The sequence below is a fragment of the Cariama cristata genome, unplaced genomic scaffold (genome assembly GCF_000690535.1).
Source record: "Cariama cristata isolate BGI_N322 unplaced genomic scaffold, ASM69053v1 scaffold10459, whole genome shotgun sequence".
Lineage (NCBI taxonomy): Eukaryota > Metazoa > Chordata > Aves > Cariamiformes > Cariamidae > Cariama > Cariama cristata.
The window spans coordinates 1-19,159 of NW_009635231.1; the positions used below are offsets into that span (position 1 = coordinate 1).

General features: G+C 51.3%; 1 protein-coding gene across 1 annotated transcript; it reads left to right on the forward strand.

Moving 5' to 3' along the window:
• Positions 1–17,406: 17,406 nt before the first annotated feature.
• On the forward strand, positions 17,407–18,338 carry LOC104156961 (heparan sulfate glucosamine 3-O-sulfotransferase 3B1; the record flags this gene model as incomplete). The annotated part of the gene is made up of 1 exon (XM_009707448.1): positions 17,407–18,338. A coding segment is annotated over one exon (619 nt), but the record flags the coding sequence as incomplete, so codon positions are not given.
• Positions 18,339–19,159: the final 821 nt, after the last annotated feature.

Here is a 19,159-nt window from a genome sequence, read left to right on the forward strand (position 1 = left end):
CTCCCCCCCGAGATGATTTTCAAGGTCACACTGCTAAATGCAGTGTAATAATTAATTAAGCTATATATATAAACAGCAAGCTCACGTGGTCCTAAAGCAGATTAAGAGTCCAGGAGTTTCTTCTCACCCGCCTTCCTCCCAGTGGTCTTCTCCTTCCTCGGTTCCTCTGCGGCTGAGCCCTGCAGTTGTCGGAGGCTCGGCCGTCCCAGCAAGGCTTACCAGTTGGGTTAAGCAGCTGCACAGTTGGGTCTGAGCCTAAAAATGATGGGGCCAGAGCAACGCCTGCTCTAGGGGATCCCCTGGCTCACCCAGTTCCCCCATCAAACCCAGTCCTTTTGCTGGTGCTGGAGGAAAAGACATGTGCAAAGCCTCTGCCCTGTCCGTGGGGATTGCTTCGCTCTGTATTGGTGCCTGATGCTGGGAATAGCTGCTGGAGTTTGCCTTCAGCAACAGGCATTTCAAGGCTCCTGTTGCTTTGAGGCTCGGTATAGCAAGAGCTGAGCTGCGTGACTTGTTCCTCACCGTGGTCGTGGGGAAACTTCAGTGTGGGGTTAAAACTTCCACAGAAAGCACGTTTGTGTGGGGTTTGCAGCGTGGAAGTGGAAGAATAAGTTGGGATGGGTTTCCTGGAAGAGCTGCAGCAACTTAAAGTTTGTAATGAGGCTTAAAACTAAACCCAAACAAATGCTTGCCTTGTGACTCCTGTGGAGTTGAGATTTGTATGGTATTAAAACTGATGCTCTCTTTTTTTCATTCTTTTTCTCTTGCTTTTATCTAAAACTGGTCAAAACTCACTTGCTCTAAACCCCAAAAGTAAAAATTTAGGGATAACATTTAGTTTAAACTCCAGGTTACTTTTAACATAGCTGCAGAAACCCCTCAGGAATTACAAATGGTGTTTCTAAATCAAGCGTAGGTGATACGCGCTGTTGAGGCAGTTGGAGAAGAACAGAACAGCTTTCAACACTTCCAGATCAGTCTGGGGTTTGCAGTCAGGGTGTGAACCCATCAGCAAAGTCTGATCCTTGGCTTTGCCCAGTGAAATCCTTGGAGTACTGAACAGACCCCACGACCGGCTCCGGGAGTAGTGGGGCAGCGAGCATCAGCACTGCCCACGCTTGCTCTGGGGCCTCTTCTGCTGCTTCCTGAGCCATCTCCACGTGCACGTCCAGTTGACCAAGGGCCACCACTGGGATGGGGGCTGGTGGGAAGAGGTGCCCCGGGTTGATGGGCTCCAGGCAAGAGGTTGTGTTTGGGTAATGCAGGTTGTCCAGCTCCCTGGCTCTCCGAGGCAGAGCTGGCTTGTCTCAGTTTCCAAGTGCCAGGCTGTATCTACATCCAGGAGATGGAGGCAGAGAGAAAAGACTTTGTGAGGGCTCACAGTGGAGTCCCGAATCAGTTCAGTCCGGGTTGGAGGGGGCCGGGCTGTTTCTTTGGGAACCCAAGGGTGTAGAGATCAAAGGTGCGGGTGAGTCAATTACAATTCACATTTGGTTCATCCATATGTTTGGATGTCTGAAAGGCTTCAATGGTAACCCATTTTATATCTCTTATACCCATTGATTTGTTAATCTGACACTTGGTTTCATCTGAATAACAATAGCTCTCATTCAGCGTCCTCAGTGTTCAGGGAAAAGTCATTTCACTTGGGTTGTGCTCCAAGGCCTTAGCAGACCGGCCCACTGTGTTCTTTATGTAGAAGGGCTTGAAGGACTAAGGGATAATTCAGCCCTGTCGCTGGCTCTGGGAGGAAATCGGCTCTCAATGGAAGCAGGATGAGATGCTGAAGGTCGATGCTGCGCTTTGACACGTGGGGTTTTGCTCCATAAGGTCTTTTCTGGTTGCCACCGTAGCCGTGGACCTGGCATCGCAACCTGTGGGGTGTGAAGAGGTGGGCAGGGTTACAAAGAAAGACAACCCAAGTAGTCAGAAGTGGAAGGCGAGCTTGGAGAGCCCTCTTAAACACAGCCTGAGTGAGTGTGCTGGACTAGATCAAATCATTGGTATGGCGATGTGAAGTCTCTAATTATGTGAATGCCTTTTTAATTAGAAGCAGTCCTTTGCATCTGTTGTACTTGCAGCAGAGCATCTCCACCAGCTGAGCCTGCTCTTTAAAGAGCTCTTGACTGTATTTCCTTGACTGTTTATGACCACGTCATGATCCCATGTAATGACTGAGGCAGGAGGGGAGTCTGCAGACAGACCTGCTCCTTCATGTTTTTCTAATTGGTGCCTGTCTCCCTCCTTCGCTGGGAGTTCCACTCCTTCCCAAGGCTGGTTTGGTTCCTTCTGCTCTACCCTAGGTCCTGCAGCGTTGCTGAGGACCCACCTTGGGATGTGATGGCACTACGAACCCATAACTCGGTTGCCTCAATGGGCATGCTACTGTTTTGTCCTGGTACTTAATTTTCTTTTCTGTCTTTGATGTTTGGGGTGAGGGTTGAAAAGGATGGAGAGAGACTCAACAGGCTCATACTGACCTGATTGGAGATGTTGGGGAAAAAAATCCCGTTCTGGACAAATGTGTCTCACTCACTACCCTGGTCTCTTTACCATGGAGCCATCTTAATTTCCAGTGCTACTCCTTTATGAGTGTAAATCATAAATCCATTAACAAATGAGTTGAGGTGACAATCCCATTTGTGTTAAAATGCTTTTAAGGATCAGTACTGAGAGGATCACCGATGTATTAATTTGCCAGGCTGTTTGTTCCAGCAGGTGGCAAATATAGCTCACCCCAATGGGGGACACGCTGAGCAGGCCAGCATCCAGATTACCAATGGTTCAGGTCATGGTTGGTGCCATCGCTCCCTTGCCGGACTTTCAGAAATCAATTGGGTGGCTCAACTTGGAATAAACTCTAAACCAATTATAAATTCTTCACCCACTCGATGGGATGCTCAGGGCAATGAGCAGCGTGTGGGCGAGTAAGGATGCGTGCGCTTCGTTGGGCATCTTCTCATGTAGCTGGTCCTCCTCTGATGAGTTTGTTCTTCACTGCCGTTACTGGCCACCGGGAAGGTGACCTGTCCTCTGACCATCAGAGGGGGCATCCCCTTATCTTTAAGATGGTCAAGGAGGAACCCGAGTGCTGCACGGTTACGTGGCTGGTTTGGGTGTTGCTGAAGAGGGAGATGGAGTCATGGAGCTGGGGCTTGGCAGCAGCTTGCTGGCATCACTTGGCCTCTGTTGGAAACATGCATGTGTTATCAAAAAGGGCAGAAAACAAATTGTAACTTTGTTTGCCATAGTGAAAATGGAAAACTGGCCGCTTTCTGAGCCGTCGTTTCAAAGGCCTCTGCTGTTCAGGTGGTGCTGGATGCCCACAGGATCCCTTCAGGTGCAGAAGGTGAACTCCTGGAGATCCTACGTGGCTTTATTGAAGACCTGTAGATGTATATCTGTCTCAAGGCTTGTTTCAAGCCTGCCCTCGCCCTGCCACCCTGAGAACTCCCTTCCCACGTGCTGCGGAGGAGCTAGTGGGCTCCGGCTCACCCATCATGTGGAAGATGCTCCAAGGGCTCTTGGTGCCCGGAGGAAAGTGCTACTGGATGAATAAAGCAGTTTTCCCTGCTCCCCTATGCCAGTGGTGAGGAAGAGGAGCAGGAGCAGAGCTGTCACACAGCTGCCACTGGCACCAGTCCCTTTTGGAGCTCTTAACCCAGCACAGTGATTTAAACCCCGCTTTGGCCTGTCTTACTCTGAGGGCAGATGAATCGTTGGGGATGCTCCCCTCGCATCGGTTATGAACCGAAGGGTGTGAGCTGGGGCATCGCTCAGGGCAGAAAGGGGCTCCGGGGCTTGTCGGGAGGCTTTCTCCTCTAATCGCGGCTGTAAGCGCAGGAAGGCTGGGATTGATTAGGGGAAATGTGTGTCAAGGTGGCAAGCAACGTCCTCCCTGTGCAAACTCTGGGCTGCTCGCGTGGGTGTTTAACAAAGGGTGGCATTATCAACCTGCCTGTGCAGGCACACAGATTAGGGTATTAATTTCTGTGTTGGGGGGGAAAACACAAAAGACCTCTCAGTGGGGCTTTGATTTGTGAACGCTGCAATAGGGGAACGTGGTCCTGCCCATATCTCGCTGGGTTGGTTTTGTTCACTGGCTGTTGACTTGTGCAATGTTTAGTTTGGGGTTGGCTCTTTTGGTTTGTGGGTTGGTTGTTTTGGGTTTGTTTTTTTTTTCCCTCACTCTTCTTGGAAGATTGGAGGAGGTGAAATGGGGTGGCTTGGCAGTGCCCTAGGGGAGAGGGACAATGTGGGAAGGGGTGCTGAAGTTCCTCTCCTTGTAGTCCTGTCCTGAGTGGAAATTTGTTAGGTGTTTCTGAGTGTTCAGCCTTGGTGTACCAGGATCAGCCACCCACATCCAGCTGCTTTTGGTGGTTGGAGAGAGGCTGCTGCAATGGTCCCTGCATCCTTACTTAACCAGAAAGTTGATTTAGAGGTATGTGCCATAAAAATCCACATCCATATACACCCTATGGACCCCCACCCTAGAATGGACCCAACCAGGGGTTGCGTCTCTTGAGCCAACCCCTTTTCTGGGAAACGTCTTCCTATTGCAGCATGGCTACAGAAACACTGCAGCGGTGCGTAGCTGCCGTACAGATGACGTGGGGGTACCTGAAGTGACCATCTCCCCCTGCGTTAGGCGCACAAGATGCGCGCTTTGGGTCCAAACCAAGATGTACTCTACTCGGTGGGCTCCCCACCACCAGCATATGGCACGACGGGTCCCTGGAGAAGGGCCTTGAAGAGCAGGTACTGTAGGGATGAGGCTGATGGGATAACTTCTCACGGGCTACCTGGATTAGGAATACCTCCTGTGTCTTAGCCAGGGGCAGGAGCCCTGGGATGCTCTGATGTGACAGGTCATGGGTAGCGGGTTGTCCTGTGCAGGGTTCAGCCCCATGGCTCATCTCTTCAGGGGAGCTGGGAGGATGCTCTGCTCCATGGGCAGTGATGGGCGGTTCGGCTCTTGGGTGAGTCGTGATGCTACCTGGTTTAGGCATCTAATTCTTGAAATGCCTGGTGCTTCTGGGACACCAGCTGAAAGCCAGCAAGCTATTCACCGTCTGCAGTGCTGGCTCTGCGCACCTCAGCACCCGCTTCTGCCTCCCCCGAATCCCAGATCCCCGCATCCATGGGGTTCAACCTGATGGAGATTGCTCCCATTGCATTTTCCCAAGGCCTGTGAGGAGGAGAGATGTCTAAAAGACCAGTGAGTAGCAGTGCCTGTGGGATTTTAACATCTTTGAGCGGATTAGTGCCATTGCTACAAATTAAGAGAGAGAATTGGTGAATGTGGGAGCGGTTTGGGGCTACAGACTCTGCTGGGCTGGTGGGTGCGTTGCTGATGGCCAAATGCCACCAGCACTGGCTGAGGGTCCTGCCACGTTGATGGTTGTGGCTGAGCCTTGATGGCAGCGAAGGGATGAGAGGGAAGAGCCTGGGGAAGAGATTGTGGTGAGAGCAGCGGGCACTGGTGCCACTTGGATGTGGTCGAGCTGCTGCTGCATGGCGAGAGAGCCAAGGGCGAGTGGTGGGGTTTGTGATGGGGGCTGTGGGAACAGCCCAGTTGTTCTCCTGTGCGAGCTGAAGCCAAACCCCTGAGATTGGAGTCTCTGGGGCTGGATGAAGCCAAGTGACAGCCGTGTTAACCCTATGTCTTCTGCTGCAGGAGACACTTCTGTCACCTGGGTACCATGGGTGTGTTTTGGATGTCCCACCCGCTATTATTTCTTTATCTGCTTTTAAGCCTCTTCCAAGCCAGGCTTTCTTTGCTTAAGCCTACTCTGAACTAGCAAAAACCTTGCAAGAGCCACATTTTGTGTTTTGCCTTTTTTATTTCTTTCCACAGTTAAGCTGGTAACACCAAACCTTGACTCTCTTGCTTTACCTTTTTTTCTGGATGGGGACGTTACTTCTATGCTTGCAGGTGCTGAGCCAGTCCAAGTTCAGCAGATATTAGTTCCAGCTTCCCACGAAGGGCTGTTTCAGTGCTACTCAAGTAAAGCTGAGCTCAAGGAGCAATATCTCTGGTACAAGGATACGTTAAACCAACAGCCTCTCCAAGAGGCTCCGAGAGCAGAACTTCATCTTGCAATGAATCCGTAAGTGGATCTACCAAATCTTTGCATCGCAGGAGCTTGGTACACGTAACGTTAACTCAAGGCTATGAATTGTTGAGGGAAGAGAAATGGCTGGCCCTTCTGGTTGCGATAGAGTAAGAGGCAAAGGCAGTCTGGAGAATTTATTTTTCCCCAGGAGTGAGTTGTGAGCACTGAAATCTCTGCAGATGCCTAAAATTCTTCCTCTTTCCTCCCTTTCAGGCTGTTGTCTGTTTAATTTATAGAGAAAAATGTTTCTACTGCTTTGCAATAAACTCTTGGACACCATGAAAGTAATCTTAGCTTGTTCCAGACCGCGCTGGTGCAGCTCTGGAGTAGCTGCTGACTTAAATCCGTGCCAGGGTGAGCAGAGCCGAGCTGCCTGCGCTGATGGACGTGGTGAGGACTTTTACTGGTGGCCTTCAGGTGCCAGAAGAGAGGGAAGGAGGTTACACTGGTGCAACTGGGGCACTCCTGCAGGGATAGATTCCAGTTAAACGCTCCAGCGGGGCGTACGAAGAGGTGACATGGCGCGGGAGTAAAATGTACAATTTGGCGGAGACAGTTGGCCCTGCGATCTGTTGGAAAAAGTCTTTAGTCCCAATTTGCCAGTTAGCTCAGTCATGTTTCCTGCTGGGTTTAGGGGTTTTTTTTCACCTCTTAAATCATAAGTTTCACAGAACTGCCCCCTCCCTACTCTGCTTTTAAACAAAACCAATCTTTTTTTTTTTTTTCCTTTTTTAGGGGAAACGGAGACAGATTAGAGTAATCTCACATGACTTGACCAGTGGGCAGTGAAGTCCGGTGATGCTGGGCGATATTCTAAAGAAGTCACCCATAAACAGCAATTAGCTTTTAATTGTGGTGCTGGTCCCGGCCCCCCGCACCCCTCAGGAACAGCATCGTGTGCTCTTTGTTGGCCGGAGCGGCACCGGGGGGACCCACGGCAATGAAAGGGAACCGGGGGTGACCGAGAGGAATAAGATGCTCATTTCAGCCCCACCCCCTTACTGCGCTCAAAAGCTCTTATTTTCAGAGCAAAGCACTATTGAAGCATTGGGACAATGGAGACCAAATCCTTCTGGGGGAAGGGAGGTGCTGGCAATTGCATCTTTTGTTGCTTTTACTTCTTTACTTGCCTATAGCCTCCCCCATCCCATCCCTCCAAGAAATCCACATAGATGCTCGCTAGATAATGCAATCACTTTCTTGGGACTTTGCTAATAGGATTATAATTATTACTGGAGATGAACTGGAGTGAACAGAATATTTACCACTTCATCTTAAATTATTGTAAATCCCTCCAAAGCAGCCCTTTGATATGTAAAGAGCTGCCTCTCTCCCCCCAGTGAAGATAATTATTTAGTAGAAGTTCAGGGCTTTTAAGTATGATGGGGGAGAGAAAGAGGCTTCGATGTTTACATAACGAGGAGGGCCAATATAATGAACTGGTGACGTTGATGAATATCTTGCCTGGCTCCAGCAAGGGAGGAGGGAAAGTTCTTGCTGAGCAGTTGTGACATCTCGGGCTGTTGCTGGGGGAAGAGGGGAGGAAATAATTGGAAATTTGGCCTTTCCTAGTCCAAAGAAAGGCACACGTCTCTGCACCCCATGTTGAGTGGGTGCATGAGTCCACCTGATGACAGCGGCAACGTTTTGGGTTTGTTCTTCAGGGCTGGAGGAATTTCTGTTTGAGGAGCGACCAGGTAGGCTGGGAGAACTCAGCCTGGCAAAGAGATGTCTTGGGGGAAGAAAAACTGTAGTCAGAGCTGGGCTGGAGATAGAGGGAGGGAGGGACTGGTGTGACGGTGCAAGGACTGGGGCTATGGCGTGGGGCCAGGAGCTGGTGCACAACGGGCAAAGCCAGGGCCCAGGGTGGGCTGTGCACGTGGAGGGTCTGCGTGGGTTCAGGAGGAACCTGGACAAGGGGCTGGAGGAGAGATCGATTGAGGGTGATTAGGTGGACAAACTGCGTCAGGCCCAGGAAAGCCCCTGAGCTGAATTTGGATGGAGACTGGGAGAGTGGTGGGGGACGGGGGGTGCTACTTGCCCCGTTCTTCCTCTGCCCTCATCCTCCTACGGCCGGGGCTGGCGATCCCTCGGCACAGGGGCTTTGACCTCGAGGAGAGGGCTGCACCCCGCGGGCGCATCCAGGTGAGCATCCGCAAGCAAGATACATTTCTCCCAAGCTTTCAGACTCATCCCCTCCCCTTGAGCCCTTCCTCCCAAAGGCTGCCAGCACGGAGCATCAGCTCTGGGGTGGGAAGGAGGATTGCCCCAGCCAGCCGCCTCCAACACCAACCTCATGCCTTTGCATCCTTTGCCAGCGCCAGGCATGTCCCAGGAGTGACGGCCACGTTGCCCATCGCTCTCAAAGGAGTCTTTGTGGTTCTTTGACCTCTTTATTATGTTCTCTGGCAAAAGCACAAACCCTGTCCCCATGCAAACAAGACTCCTGTCAAGTGTTTCTGCTCCTATAAGTTATTTCTGCCCTATAGGCTGCAGCTATATGGTGCACCATGTATGGCACTTAGTTATACAAGGCAGCAGCCCTGCGAGGGATAACATGTCATTATCTTGGCTATGAGTCTGTGCTTCTAATTAAGCCACTTAATCCCGTGAGGTGGAGGCGGCGTTTGGGAGGGAGGTGGGTTTTGGCTGGCACAGGGTGGGAGCCAGCCTTCGTGGCAGAGGCTGGTTCAGCTCATCACACCCATTGCTATTTCGAGAGGCACAAACCCTCCAGGCTTCGTGCGTGGGTCAGGCCCTGCTTTGTCCAGGTCGGGTGCTGCGATGCTGCTGCGAACCGTCTGCTTGGCTCTGGGGCTGCGACTGGGCAAGGTGCCCCGGGTCCCTCGCCTGCAGCGTGGAGAGAGTCAAACCTCCGTGGTGGCTCCTAGATCTGATTTGAATGCAGTGACTTTGGGGGACGTAGATAAAGTCTGTGTGGTGCACTATGTATGGCACTTAGTTATACAAGGCAGCAGACCTGCGAGGGATAACATGTCATTATCTTGGCTATGAGTCTGTGCTTCTAATTAAGCCACTTAATCCCGTGAGGTGGAGGCGGTGTTTGGGAGGGAGGTGGGTTTTGGCTGGCACAGGGTGGGAGCCAGCCTTCGTGGCAGAGGCTGGTTCAGCTCATCACACCCATTGCTATTTCGAGAGGCACAAACCCTCCAGGTTTCGTGCGCGGGTCAGGCCCTGATTTGTCCAGGTCGGGTGCTGCGATGCTGCTGCGAACCGTCTGCTTGGCTCTGGGGCTGCGACTGGGCAAGGTGCCCCAGGTCCCTCGCCTGCAGCGTGGAGAGAGTCAAACCTCCGTGGTGGCTCCTAGATCTGATTTGAATGCAGTGACTTTGGGGGACGTAGATAAAGTCTTTTATAAAAAAAGAAACCACACCAGAAAAACCCCAACCCCTCGTGATTGCAGCAGCGCGTTGTCCCCTCCTCGAGGCACTGCTCGCTTTGATTTGCCGCGGCCGTTTGCCACGACCCAGCTCTGCCTGCGTGGAGTGGGGACGAAAGGACCATCTGCCGATGCCCTACGTCTCCCTGCTCCCCCCAGCCTTTGATGGGGTCTTTTTATCTGCATCAAAGGAACTTAGATCAGACTCCACAGCCGGGCCAGAGCCTGTTCCTGTGGGGTATGTGGTGATGCCACCTGTGGCCATCGGCTCTTTGGCCCCATTGAAGCCCCAGAGCAGCTTCATGATGGGGAGCCTTTGCATGCCATTACCCTCCTCTCCCTCCTTTAATCCCAAAACTCCCAACAGGTGAAGGGCATCTGGCAGATTTGGGGGCAGGGAGCAAGGAGAGTGAGAAAAACATTAATTTCAGACCCACTTATTTTTTTCCCCCTTTCCCTCCTCCTTTACCTAGCCCTTCCTCACCCCCAAAGTTCATTAATTCCCATCATCTGGTTTGTGTAAACGTCGTGGCGAGTGTTTGACGGAGCTGGATAGGGTTACACCCATTTCAAAAAGGCCGAGGCTGGTTCCCAGCCGTTCCCTTTTATTGTTGTATGATTTGCCAACCCAAACAACGGGCTCCCGCTCGAGACAAAAGCACACATGTTGCCCTTACCACCGGTCATAAAAAGAGGAGAGGCTGTGTGCTACTGTACAGGTCCTCGGTACAACGGCAGCCCGAGTCGGGGAAAACTTTGGTAAGAAAAATATGATATATCAAGTAATAAACCAGCAAGTACTGGCACTCCCAGAGAGGAATTTGCTGTTGCCTCTTCTCTCTCTGTATCTTCCTCCTCCTCCATCTTCCTCCTTCCATCTGGAGCTGCTGCCACCCAAAAGCAGAGTCAAAGCCAAGTGGGTAATTTTGAAGCCAGTTGACCTTGATGCTGGTGGCAGGCTCCGTGATGTAATTAAAATGCTTTATTACTTTAACGGTCTTTCCCTGGGCTTGTCACGTTCTTGCTTTTTAAGGAGTATTTCTGGGATTTGATGATTTTGTGGTCAGCCCTGCAGTGAGGAGGGCCAGGTGGGATGGGGATGGGTCCAGTGCGGTGACCTTGGGAGCTGAGCTGGTGATGCTCTGAGTTTTTGCTTCCCAGAGCATCGCAGAGCTCTTGCTCACTGTCACATGCCAGTATGGGGCTACAAGCGTGTGGGTTTAATCCAGCCCTTGGCTGCTCTGATCACCACTGGACATTTTTTCTGCTTTCTGACAGCAACATGCTGCCTCAGAGACTGGGAGCAACTGGGTATTGCCTTGGCAGAGTGGGTGGGCTGGGAGGCAAAGCTGCCAGCAGTGGGGATGCCACCCTCATCCTTTACTAGGTGTCTACAGCTCTTCTTCAAGATTAGATTTAGCTAGATTTAGCTCACTTGGCCTAAATTTATTTATTGGGATGGGGAGGAGAGAAGAGGCAGAGAAGCAGGGGGATTTAGAATGAGAATTGTCTCTGCAGGGCAGGAGCGGCAGTAAAGCCCTCCTCAAAAATGTGTTTGATTTAAGGCAGCGGATGGACGGACTGTGGTTTGAAACAAGCCCTTTGGTTTTGGTGGCATCCTGACCGGAGCAAAGCTGAGCGGGACCGTGCTGGGATGGGGGACGGGGACAGGAGAGGATGCAGCAGGCTGGAGAGCATCAGCATGGGAGAGGACGAGGCTTCAACCTGCCTCATCTTCTGCGCTTGTTTCCTTTAGAGCTTTTCTGAGCTGGTATTGGCAGGCTTGTTTGCTTTCCAACCTGCAAATTAGAAACGCAGCAAAAGTCATAACCAATTCATCACCTGTACCAAATTGTACCATGTTTTGGGTTGTGCTGCCTGGGCTTGTTGTCACTTCGGATTTTCAAACCCCCTGTCACAACTCTGGAGGCGAAAAATGTGTCTCCTCCCAGGATGGGAGAAGAACTTTTGTGTCTACCTTTTGCATTTCTGTTCACCTTCTCACTGTAAGCTTTCCATCTAATCTATGTGGTTTCTTAGGCAGCCTTTTGGGAGGATTTGGGGCCGCTTTCCCCGGAACGAGTCAGGTTGCCAAAATTTGATTTTCTGGGAAGAGATCGTTTTTTGTCGTCTTGAAGCACCAGTCAGGAATTTGGGTAGAAACGCCAGAAATGGGCTGGATGCTCTGCGTGTGCACCACGGGGCTGCAAAGCAAATGGTTCGGCGTTACAGGCCTGAACTCGGTGTGAATGTGGCTGATGACCAAAACAGTTTAACTTGTTTTTCCTCCTCTTTTTTTCTGTTTTCCTTGCTTCTAGGGAACAGGTATGGGGGGAAAGTCTAGAAATTTCTGCACCAAAGGTGGTTCTTGCTGTATCTGTGGGGATTGCTGCGAGCGTTCCCCAGTCTGCATCTCATAGCTGCATCCAGATGCTACAGTGTTTTATCCTGACCATAACAACACTTCTCTTGCTCAGACAATACCCTGTACACAGCTGTCCATCTCCTCTAGGGGAGTTTTGTCATCCTTGCATAGGGAAACTGAGGCAGCTCAGAGGATTCAGCAAAGGGGGTGGTCTGGAATGGAAGGGTTTGAGATGGGAGGGTGCAGCATGGGGCACCCTGATTTTAGCACTTACCGGTAAGACTTCAGCTCTTGAGCATGCTGGAGCACGGGAGCATCTCCAAAAGTGATGCTGGGTGCCTCCGGGTGCTGGGTAGGAATATATCCGACACGAAACCCTCCCCAGCAAGGAAAACTCATCATCTGCTTGGCTCTGGACCTCCTGTTCGGCAGCAGGAGCACCTGAGCGTGCTGGGTCTCAGCTGGGCAGCCTGACGGTGACCTCCGGGTGGGCAGACGGCCGGGGGCGGTTGTCTCTGGAACCCCCCAGGCTCCGGCAGACCCCAGAGGGATTTATCCCAGTGGGTGTTCGCAAATGACAGGAGGTGCGTGGGGAGGGGGGGGTACACCGACAGACGTCCCCAGGGATTAAATCAGTAAGGACTGCTGTGCTCTGCCCTGCGCGATGATCTGCCCTACCTGTGGCGAAGAATGCAGCAACAGGTTGTGGCGGTCCCCTCGCCCCCCCTGGCCCCTCACCATTCCTCCTTCAGAAGTGGCAGCAGATTAGCCCAGAGCCCCTCTGCACAGACAAAAGCTGCCACAAAGGGCATTAGGCTTCAGGATTGGATTACCGTGTGGCCACCTGTCATCCCCACTTTGTAAATTTATCTCACTCTAGGTCTGGTTTTCACATTGGAGAAGTTTGCGCTTCAAGAAAAAAATAAAATCCCCCCTCCCAGTGCCTCTCCGAGAAGCAGCCTGGTGGAGCTGGTTTTAGCATCCCTTCTTCTTCCAGGCTTCAGAGCTGTGTGGGGCTGGGGATTAGGGCTGTTTGAATAAAGAGAGCCTTTATTATATTAGTCTAAGTGGTTAATAGGTAAAGTAGGCCAATCCATCTTTAGACTAAGCCTATCACTTCGCCTACGAAGGGTGCAGGCTTCACTGAGGAAATATTCATTAAAGGAAAAGCTTTTCCTCTGTCCCTCTTGACATGTTAATAGCTCAGGGTTAGGGGCTCTGCTCTCTGCCTGCGGAAAATTCATAGCTGTGCTCACGCAGCAACTCCCTCCCCTCGCTGGGACCCCCGATGCTGCCGGCAGCTCTGCCGAAGTCAGCAGAGCGGCGCTGAGCCCCACCGGTGCTTTGCTGGCTGGGCTCGGTTGGGAATAAGGGATGCTGGGAGTCTGCTGGTGCTCCTCATCCTGGTTTTCCTTTTCTAGGCTTAGAAAGCGGATGCCTCGTCCCTTCCCCAGCAGGGATGTAGGGTGAGGGTTCAAATGAGAGGTAGAGGTAGTGCTTCAGTGCTGGGACTCTTTGCTGTGGGATGTTCTCAAGGCCAAAAGACTCATTTATGGGTTTGAAAGGATTAGACAGTTCATAGACGCTATGGCATGGGATGATCTGGATGCAGGTGCTGGCTCCAGAGGTCTTTGAACTCCAGGTTGCCGGAAGGCAGGAGGCTAACAAGGCAGGAGGGACTGCTTGCCAAGCTTTTCATGCCATCTTTATTTTCCACTACAGTATCCGCTACAGCCCTCAGAGGTGTCTCCATCCAGCCCTGTCCCGACTGGAGCAGCAGCTTTTGTCCGAGGGCTCAGCTGAGCTCCCCGTTTCCCACAGCCCTTTCTCATCTCCCTTTCCTCTCCCGTATGGACAACGATAGTAGCTGCACCTCTGCCGTTCTTGTCTTGCACCAAACAGCGCTGGCAGAGGCTGCCTGGGTCTGTAACGTGCCTGTGAAGCTTCCATGGAAATAGAGGACTCCACAGCTGTCACGAGCTGCCCCAGGGCTGAACTGTGCGGGCACCATTGAGCTGAACGGGGGTTTCTGCTGTTACTTTTGCCCAAAGGGGTTGCATCCTACCAGGGCATGGTGGCTACAGCTCTTCTGACCATTCCAGCTCCTTTTTCCCCTCCTTCTGCAACAGCTGTCGTTTAGTGCAGCCCTTGCTGTCTGGGAGCCCCAGGAGCAGATGTGTTCAGAGCTGGAGTCTGGGCTGACTTCCACCAACACGTATGTCTGGCGTGTTGTCTTGGAGCTGCGGTGCTGTACGTGGGCCGGGTTGCCCTTCTCCAGTTGTGGGTTGAATGGGAATAAATGGTTCTTGGTGACTTTTCCACCCGTGTGAGCTCAGACCAGCCAACTTACCCGTTTCTCCTGTCCCTGAGGCTCTGTTGTCTTTGGGTGCCAGCATGACGATGGATGCCTCTAGGGGAGATTATGGAAACCATGGGAAAGCTCATCATAACACACAGACCCAGGCAATAAAACTTTGCTTTCCTAGATGTGATGCTGTCGGAGGGTCAAACCACATCCGTGGGCCACAGTATTTGGCTTCACTTGCTGCTGTCTAGCTTTTGTGCAGCCACTTTTCAAACAAGGCAGTGTCTTAAGAGAATCTCGAGGATCTGAGTTTTGGGCTATGCCTGGCACCCATCTGAGTACAGCAAAGGAAGAGAGTGCTGGAGCTAGGGCTGAAAGCTGGTTTTGGTGGATTCAGTTCTCATTCTTTCTATATCTGCTCATCTTAGCCTGTGCTGAGCAAGCCAGACAGCAGTAGCAGTGTCAAGGATGTACCTTGTCTTGCTTCTCTGGCTGTGATGGGTCACCAGCAAGATGTTCTGCAAATGCCAAGGATTCAGGTCCTCTCCAAAAATAACAATTTTGAGGGGTCTAGACCTGCACAGAACTGAGTGCTCTCTTGGAAACAAAACATGTTGGATGCCCTCAGCCACAAATCAAGAGTGTGGGTTCAGGTGTTGACTGGTCTGCAAAGGGACTGACAGTGGGACGATGGATGCCTCTTAGACAAAGAATTGCTTCTTGCTGTCTTCCACTTCTGCGGTGTGCTCCTCTGTGTTGGTTAAAACACTAATTAAGAGCCTGTGTTTCCCAACCAGATCAACTGACTCAGCACCTCCAGCCCCAGCAATTCCCTCCTCTTTCATGGCCCAGCCCTACCCAATACCTTTCTTGTACGAGGAGGGAAAAATAAGCCTTGCATCATTCCCAGGAGACTGATAAATACAGACTGTAGTAGTCCTGGAGGAGAAGTTGGTCTCGAGGTACACGGCCCGGTACAGCAAGCAATCTGACGGACCTGACCTGAAGCAAAGGGCTTCAGAGCTGCACGGCCATCCTGAGCACGACTTGGGAAGCAGTCTCCTCTCTAGATGGGTCCCAGGCCATTAAGGACTTCATGGGTTGAAACCAACCTCTTAAATCAAACTGAAAAGCGGTCGGTGGCCAACGCAGGATGTAGAACTCGGGTTTAATGTGGCCATAAAAAGAGACACCGCTTAATGAGTAGACCGTCGAAATCCACATCAGCCCATGATAGATTTAAGAGTTGCTCACTGAGCGTTATTGACTGGCCGTGTTCTGCGATGGCGTTATGGGTTTGCAGAGCTGGCCAGAAAGGTGAAGGATTAGTCAGAGTTTTATTTTGGTTACTGATTTTTGGCACATGCTGGCTCCTGACTTCCAGAAGCTCTCGTGTCCCAGGTTTCTGGTAGACCAGTGTGATTTTTATCTGCATATGAAACTCCACTTGCATGGCCTTGAAATCGCATCCCGAGGGGTTGCCACCACCCTTGGGCATGGCTGGAGGTTTCCTCAAGCTGATATCCCCTTCCTCCACAGTCCGACTTGTCCATCGCCACTTCTCCCAGTGCAGATCTGGTGTGGGGACCATCTCCCACCATGGGTCGATGGAGAACGGGCTTTCTGGGCAGCCCCTGACCTGCAGTGCAGAGGTATAGTCATGGGGTGCCCCTTGCCAGTAAACACATTGCATAAAGTTAATGCCAGAAGTAAATGGTGAAGTAAAATACCAGGTACAGTGTGAGCTAAATAGTAGTTGCATAAATAGCTACTGACTAACTTTCACAGGTATGTGATGATTTTTGATTCAATCACACTTCTCATTCCTGGTTTTTCTATTATTTGGCCTCTGAAAACATGGGTCAATTTTTTTCCCTTGGCTTCTTAATTGGGACAACCATTGGTTTTAGGACAAATTATCAGTGGCTTTTTTAATTGCAGAAGCCCATGGTGGTCTTTGCTGTAGAAGCATAAAAGCAGCAAGGGAGGAGATGGCCGTCGGGGAACAAACAGCCTCTGTGTGCAGTCTCATACGTTCGAGGGAAACGCTGTTTGAGGCTTGCAGATCACACACTGGCTGGTTATTTCTGTGTGCTGGGTGGAGGCTTTGAAAACTTCATCAAGTTTTATAGTTTTAATTTTGTGGCTGACTCCCTCTTGCCTTTTTTTTTTTAATTGTCTTGCAACCCAGAGCAAATGAATCCCATTGGGTTATAAAGGGAAAGAATTGGCAAATGGTCTAAAATATTTAGGCTTGCCTAGTGAATGATAGGAAAAAGTTACTCTTCCTGCTTCATGCCACTTCCATCGTTTCTGCAAGCTCTCTAGTTTTTCCCGACATGATTAATTAGAAATAGCCAGGGAGTAAGGTGGAATTACGGAAAGCTTTAGGTTTCAAGGGTATTTTCTGAGAGTATGTCCTACCCATGAGCTGAGGTTGTGTTCTCCGTGGTCGTATCCTGTATCCTGACCTGCTGTAGCCTGTGTGGCAGTGGAGGGGAGAGGTTGTCCTTGTTGGGTGCTGGACTGGGATGTGCCAAAGATGCCACCAGCAGCTCTTGATGCTCCTTCTAGTGCGTATTAGGGAACAAGTCTGCACAGCGGTAGAGAAGAGAAAAGCAATGGGTGAAGCTGGGTGCAAGAGGACCCCTGCTTTTGGGTGAGGTCCTGCTGTTGACACGCCAGGGACAAATTGCATCCTCTTGCCTGAACTGGGAAAAGTGTCACATTTGGGAAAGTACTAAGGGAAAGTAAGATGGATGTGCTCTGGTGAGTTCCTGCTTTTCCGCTACACCGTTCCTCTGATTTCCATGGGGAAAAGAAGCTCTGGATTGGGGCTGAGGGCTCTCTGGTGTTGTCTTGAGCCAGAAAAGCTGCCTGGTGCAGCTCAGGACTCATCCTGACTGGTGTGGAGCTGGTGTGGTACATGTAGCCACACTCCAGGTGCAGAGTGTAGCCCAGCTAATCCACTCATGGATCACTGGGAGATTACTCAGCTGGATTTCTAATACAGTGGCCTTTAATAAGAATCCCCCCCTAATCCCTAAATCAATGGAAAAGGGATTTATCTGTACAAGTTAAATGGCCTGTGTAGGTATTTTAGGGAGAAGAATTCTGCTGTATCTATGTGTGAACATATATACATACATATATATGCATATGCATATTTTTGTTCCTGTTACCTGCCATTCTGACCCATGTCTGTGTGTTTTGCTGGCAGGGACCTCATGCCCAGGACCCTGGAGGGGCAGATCACCATGGAGAAGACCCCCAGCTACTTCGTCACCAAGGAGGCCCCAGCGCGCATCTCCTCCATGTCCAAGGGCACAAAGCTCATCGTGGTGGTGCGGGACCCCGTGACCAGAGCCATCTCGGACTACACCCAGACACTCTCCAAGAAGCCCGATATCCCCACCTTTGAGAGCCTGACCTTCAAAAACAGGACTACGGGCCTGATTGACACCTCGTGGAGCGCCATCCAGATTGGCATCTATGCCAAGCACCTGGAGAACTGGCTCCTCTACTTCCCCATCGGGCAGATCCTCTTCGTCAGCGGGGAGAGGCTGATCAGCGACCCCGCGGGGGAGCTGGGCAGGGTCCAGGACTTTCTGGGCCTCAAGAGGATCATCACCGACAAACACTTCTACTTCAACAAAACCAAGGGGTTCCCGTGCCTGAAGAAGGCGGAGGGCAGCAGCAAACCCCACTGCCTGGGGAAGACGAAAGGCAGGACCCACCCCGACATAGACCAGGAGGTGGTGCAGAGACTGCGGGACTTCTACCGGCCCTTCAACATGAAGTTCTACCAGATGACGGGGCAGGACTTCGGCTGGGACTGAGGCTGGCGTGGGAAAGTCCCTTGTAATTACTTGCCCAGCACGGTTTGCGTATATAAAGAGATATATATGTATGTAAAATGTACAGAAATCTATTTTATAATAATTTATTTTTAATTCCTAAGCAATTAATTCACTAAGCTGCCTAACCGCACTGGCTAGAACGGTAGCCCGTAACCTGTTTAACATTCCACGATGTTTAATTCTAATATGTCTCTCCTTTTTTTTTTTTCCCCCTTCTGTTTTCTCCTCTTTTGGGTTTGGTTTGTAACACACGGTGCTTCCATTTTTCCTAAACAAAATTTGTATTTAAAAAAAATCAAAAACAGCGAGGGTGGCAGGGGAGGGGCGGGGAGGGAGGGAAAGCACAACTTTATTTTTGTTACGGGTATCTGGCCTTTATAAACACTTGCTTTCCCTATTCCGGTGTCCCAGTCTCTGCTCCAGTGTTGTGCTCCCTCATCCCACAGCTTTCCAGTTAGTCCCGTGGCCCCGGGAGTGTTTCTCTGGGGCGGGTGGGGAGGGAAAAAAAAACACATACCTCTGCTGAGCAGCAGCATGTTTTACCGGTGGCTGTAAAGCGTAGGGAACCCCAAGCCATACAGCTCCTGCTCCGCAGCCCAGGACTCTGCCGGGAGGGTAGTGTGCTCTTTTGCATCGGCAGAGCTGTCTCCTCACTATACTTTTCCTTCTTGCCTTTGGTCAAGGAGGCTCTTTCCCACGATCTCTCTATGCATTTTAAATCTTTACTGCAGGACAAATGTAAAAATACATGTATCTGTATATGACACGCTCGGTGCTGGTTTGAATGGCTCGCAAGAAGCGTCGCTCCAGGACTGCCTGTGCACGCAGGGCACCCTTGGGAGATGGCTGTGTCGGCAGTGCAGGGAACAGCGTCCGCCCACCAAAGATGCTGGCAGAGCCGCAGAGCCATGTGAAAACCCCCGGTCTCTGCTTGGTGCCATCCCCAGCATGGAGGGTGGCCCAGGACACGGTGCAGGCAGTGCCACCTCCAGCCCTACAGCCACCGGAGCAGCCCCCGGTGCGTGAGTCTGGGGAACATCGACCTTGGCCCTCTTCGTTCCCATCACTTTTTGGTCCAACACCTTATCCGTGGTCTCTCCCAAGGAACAGTGT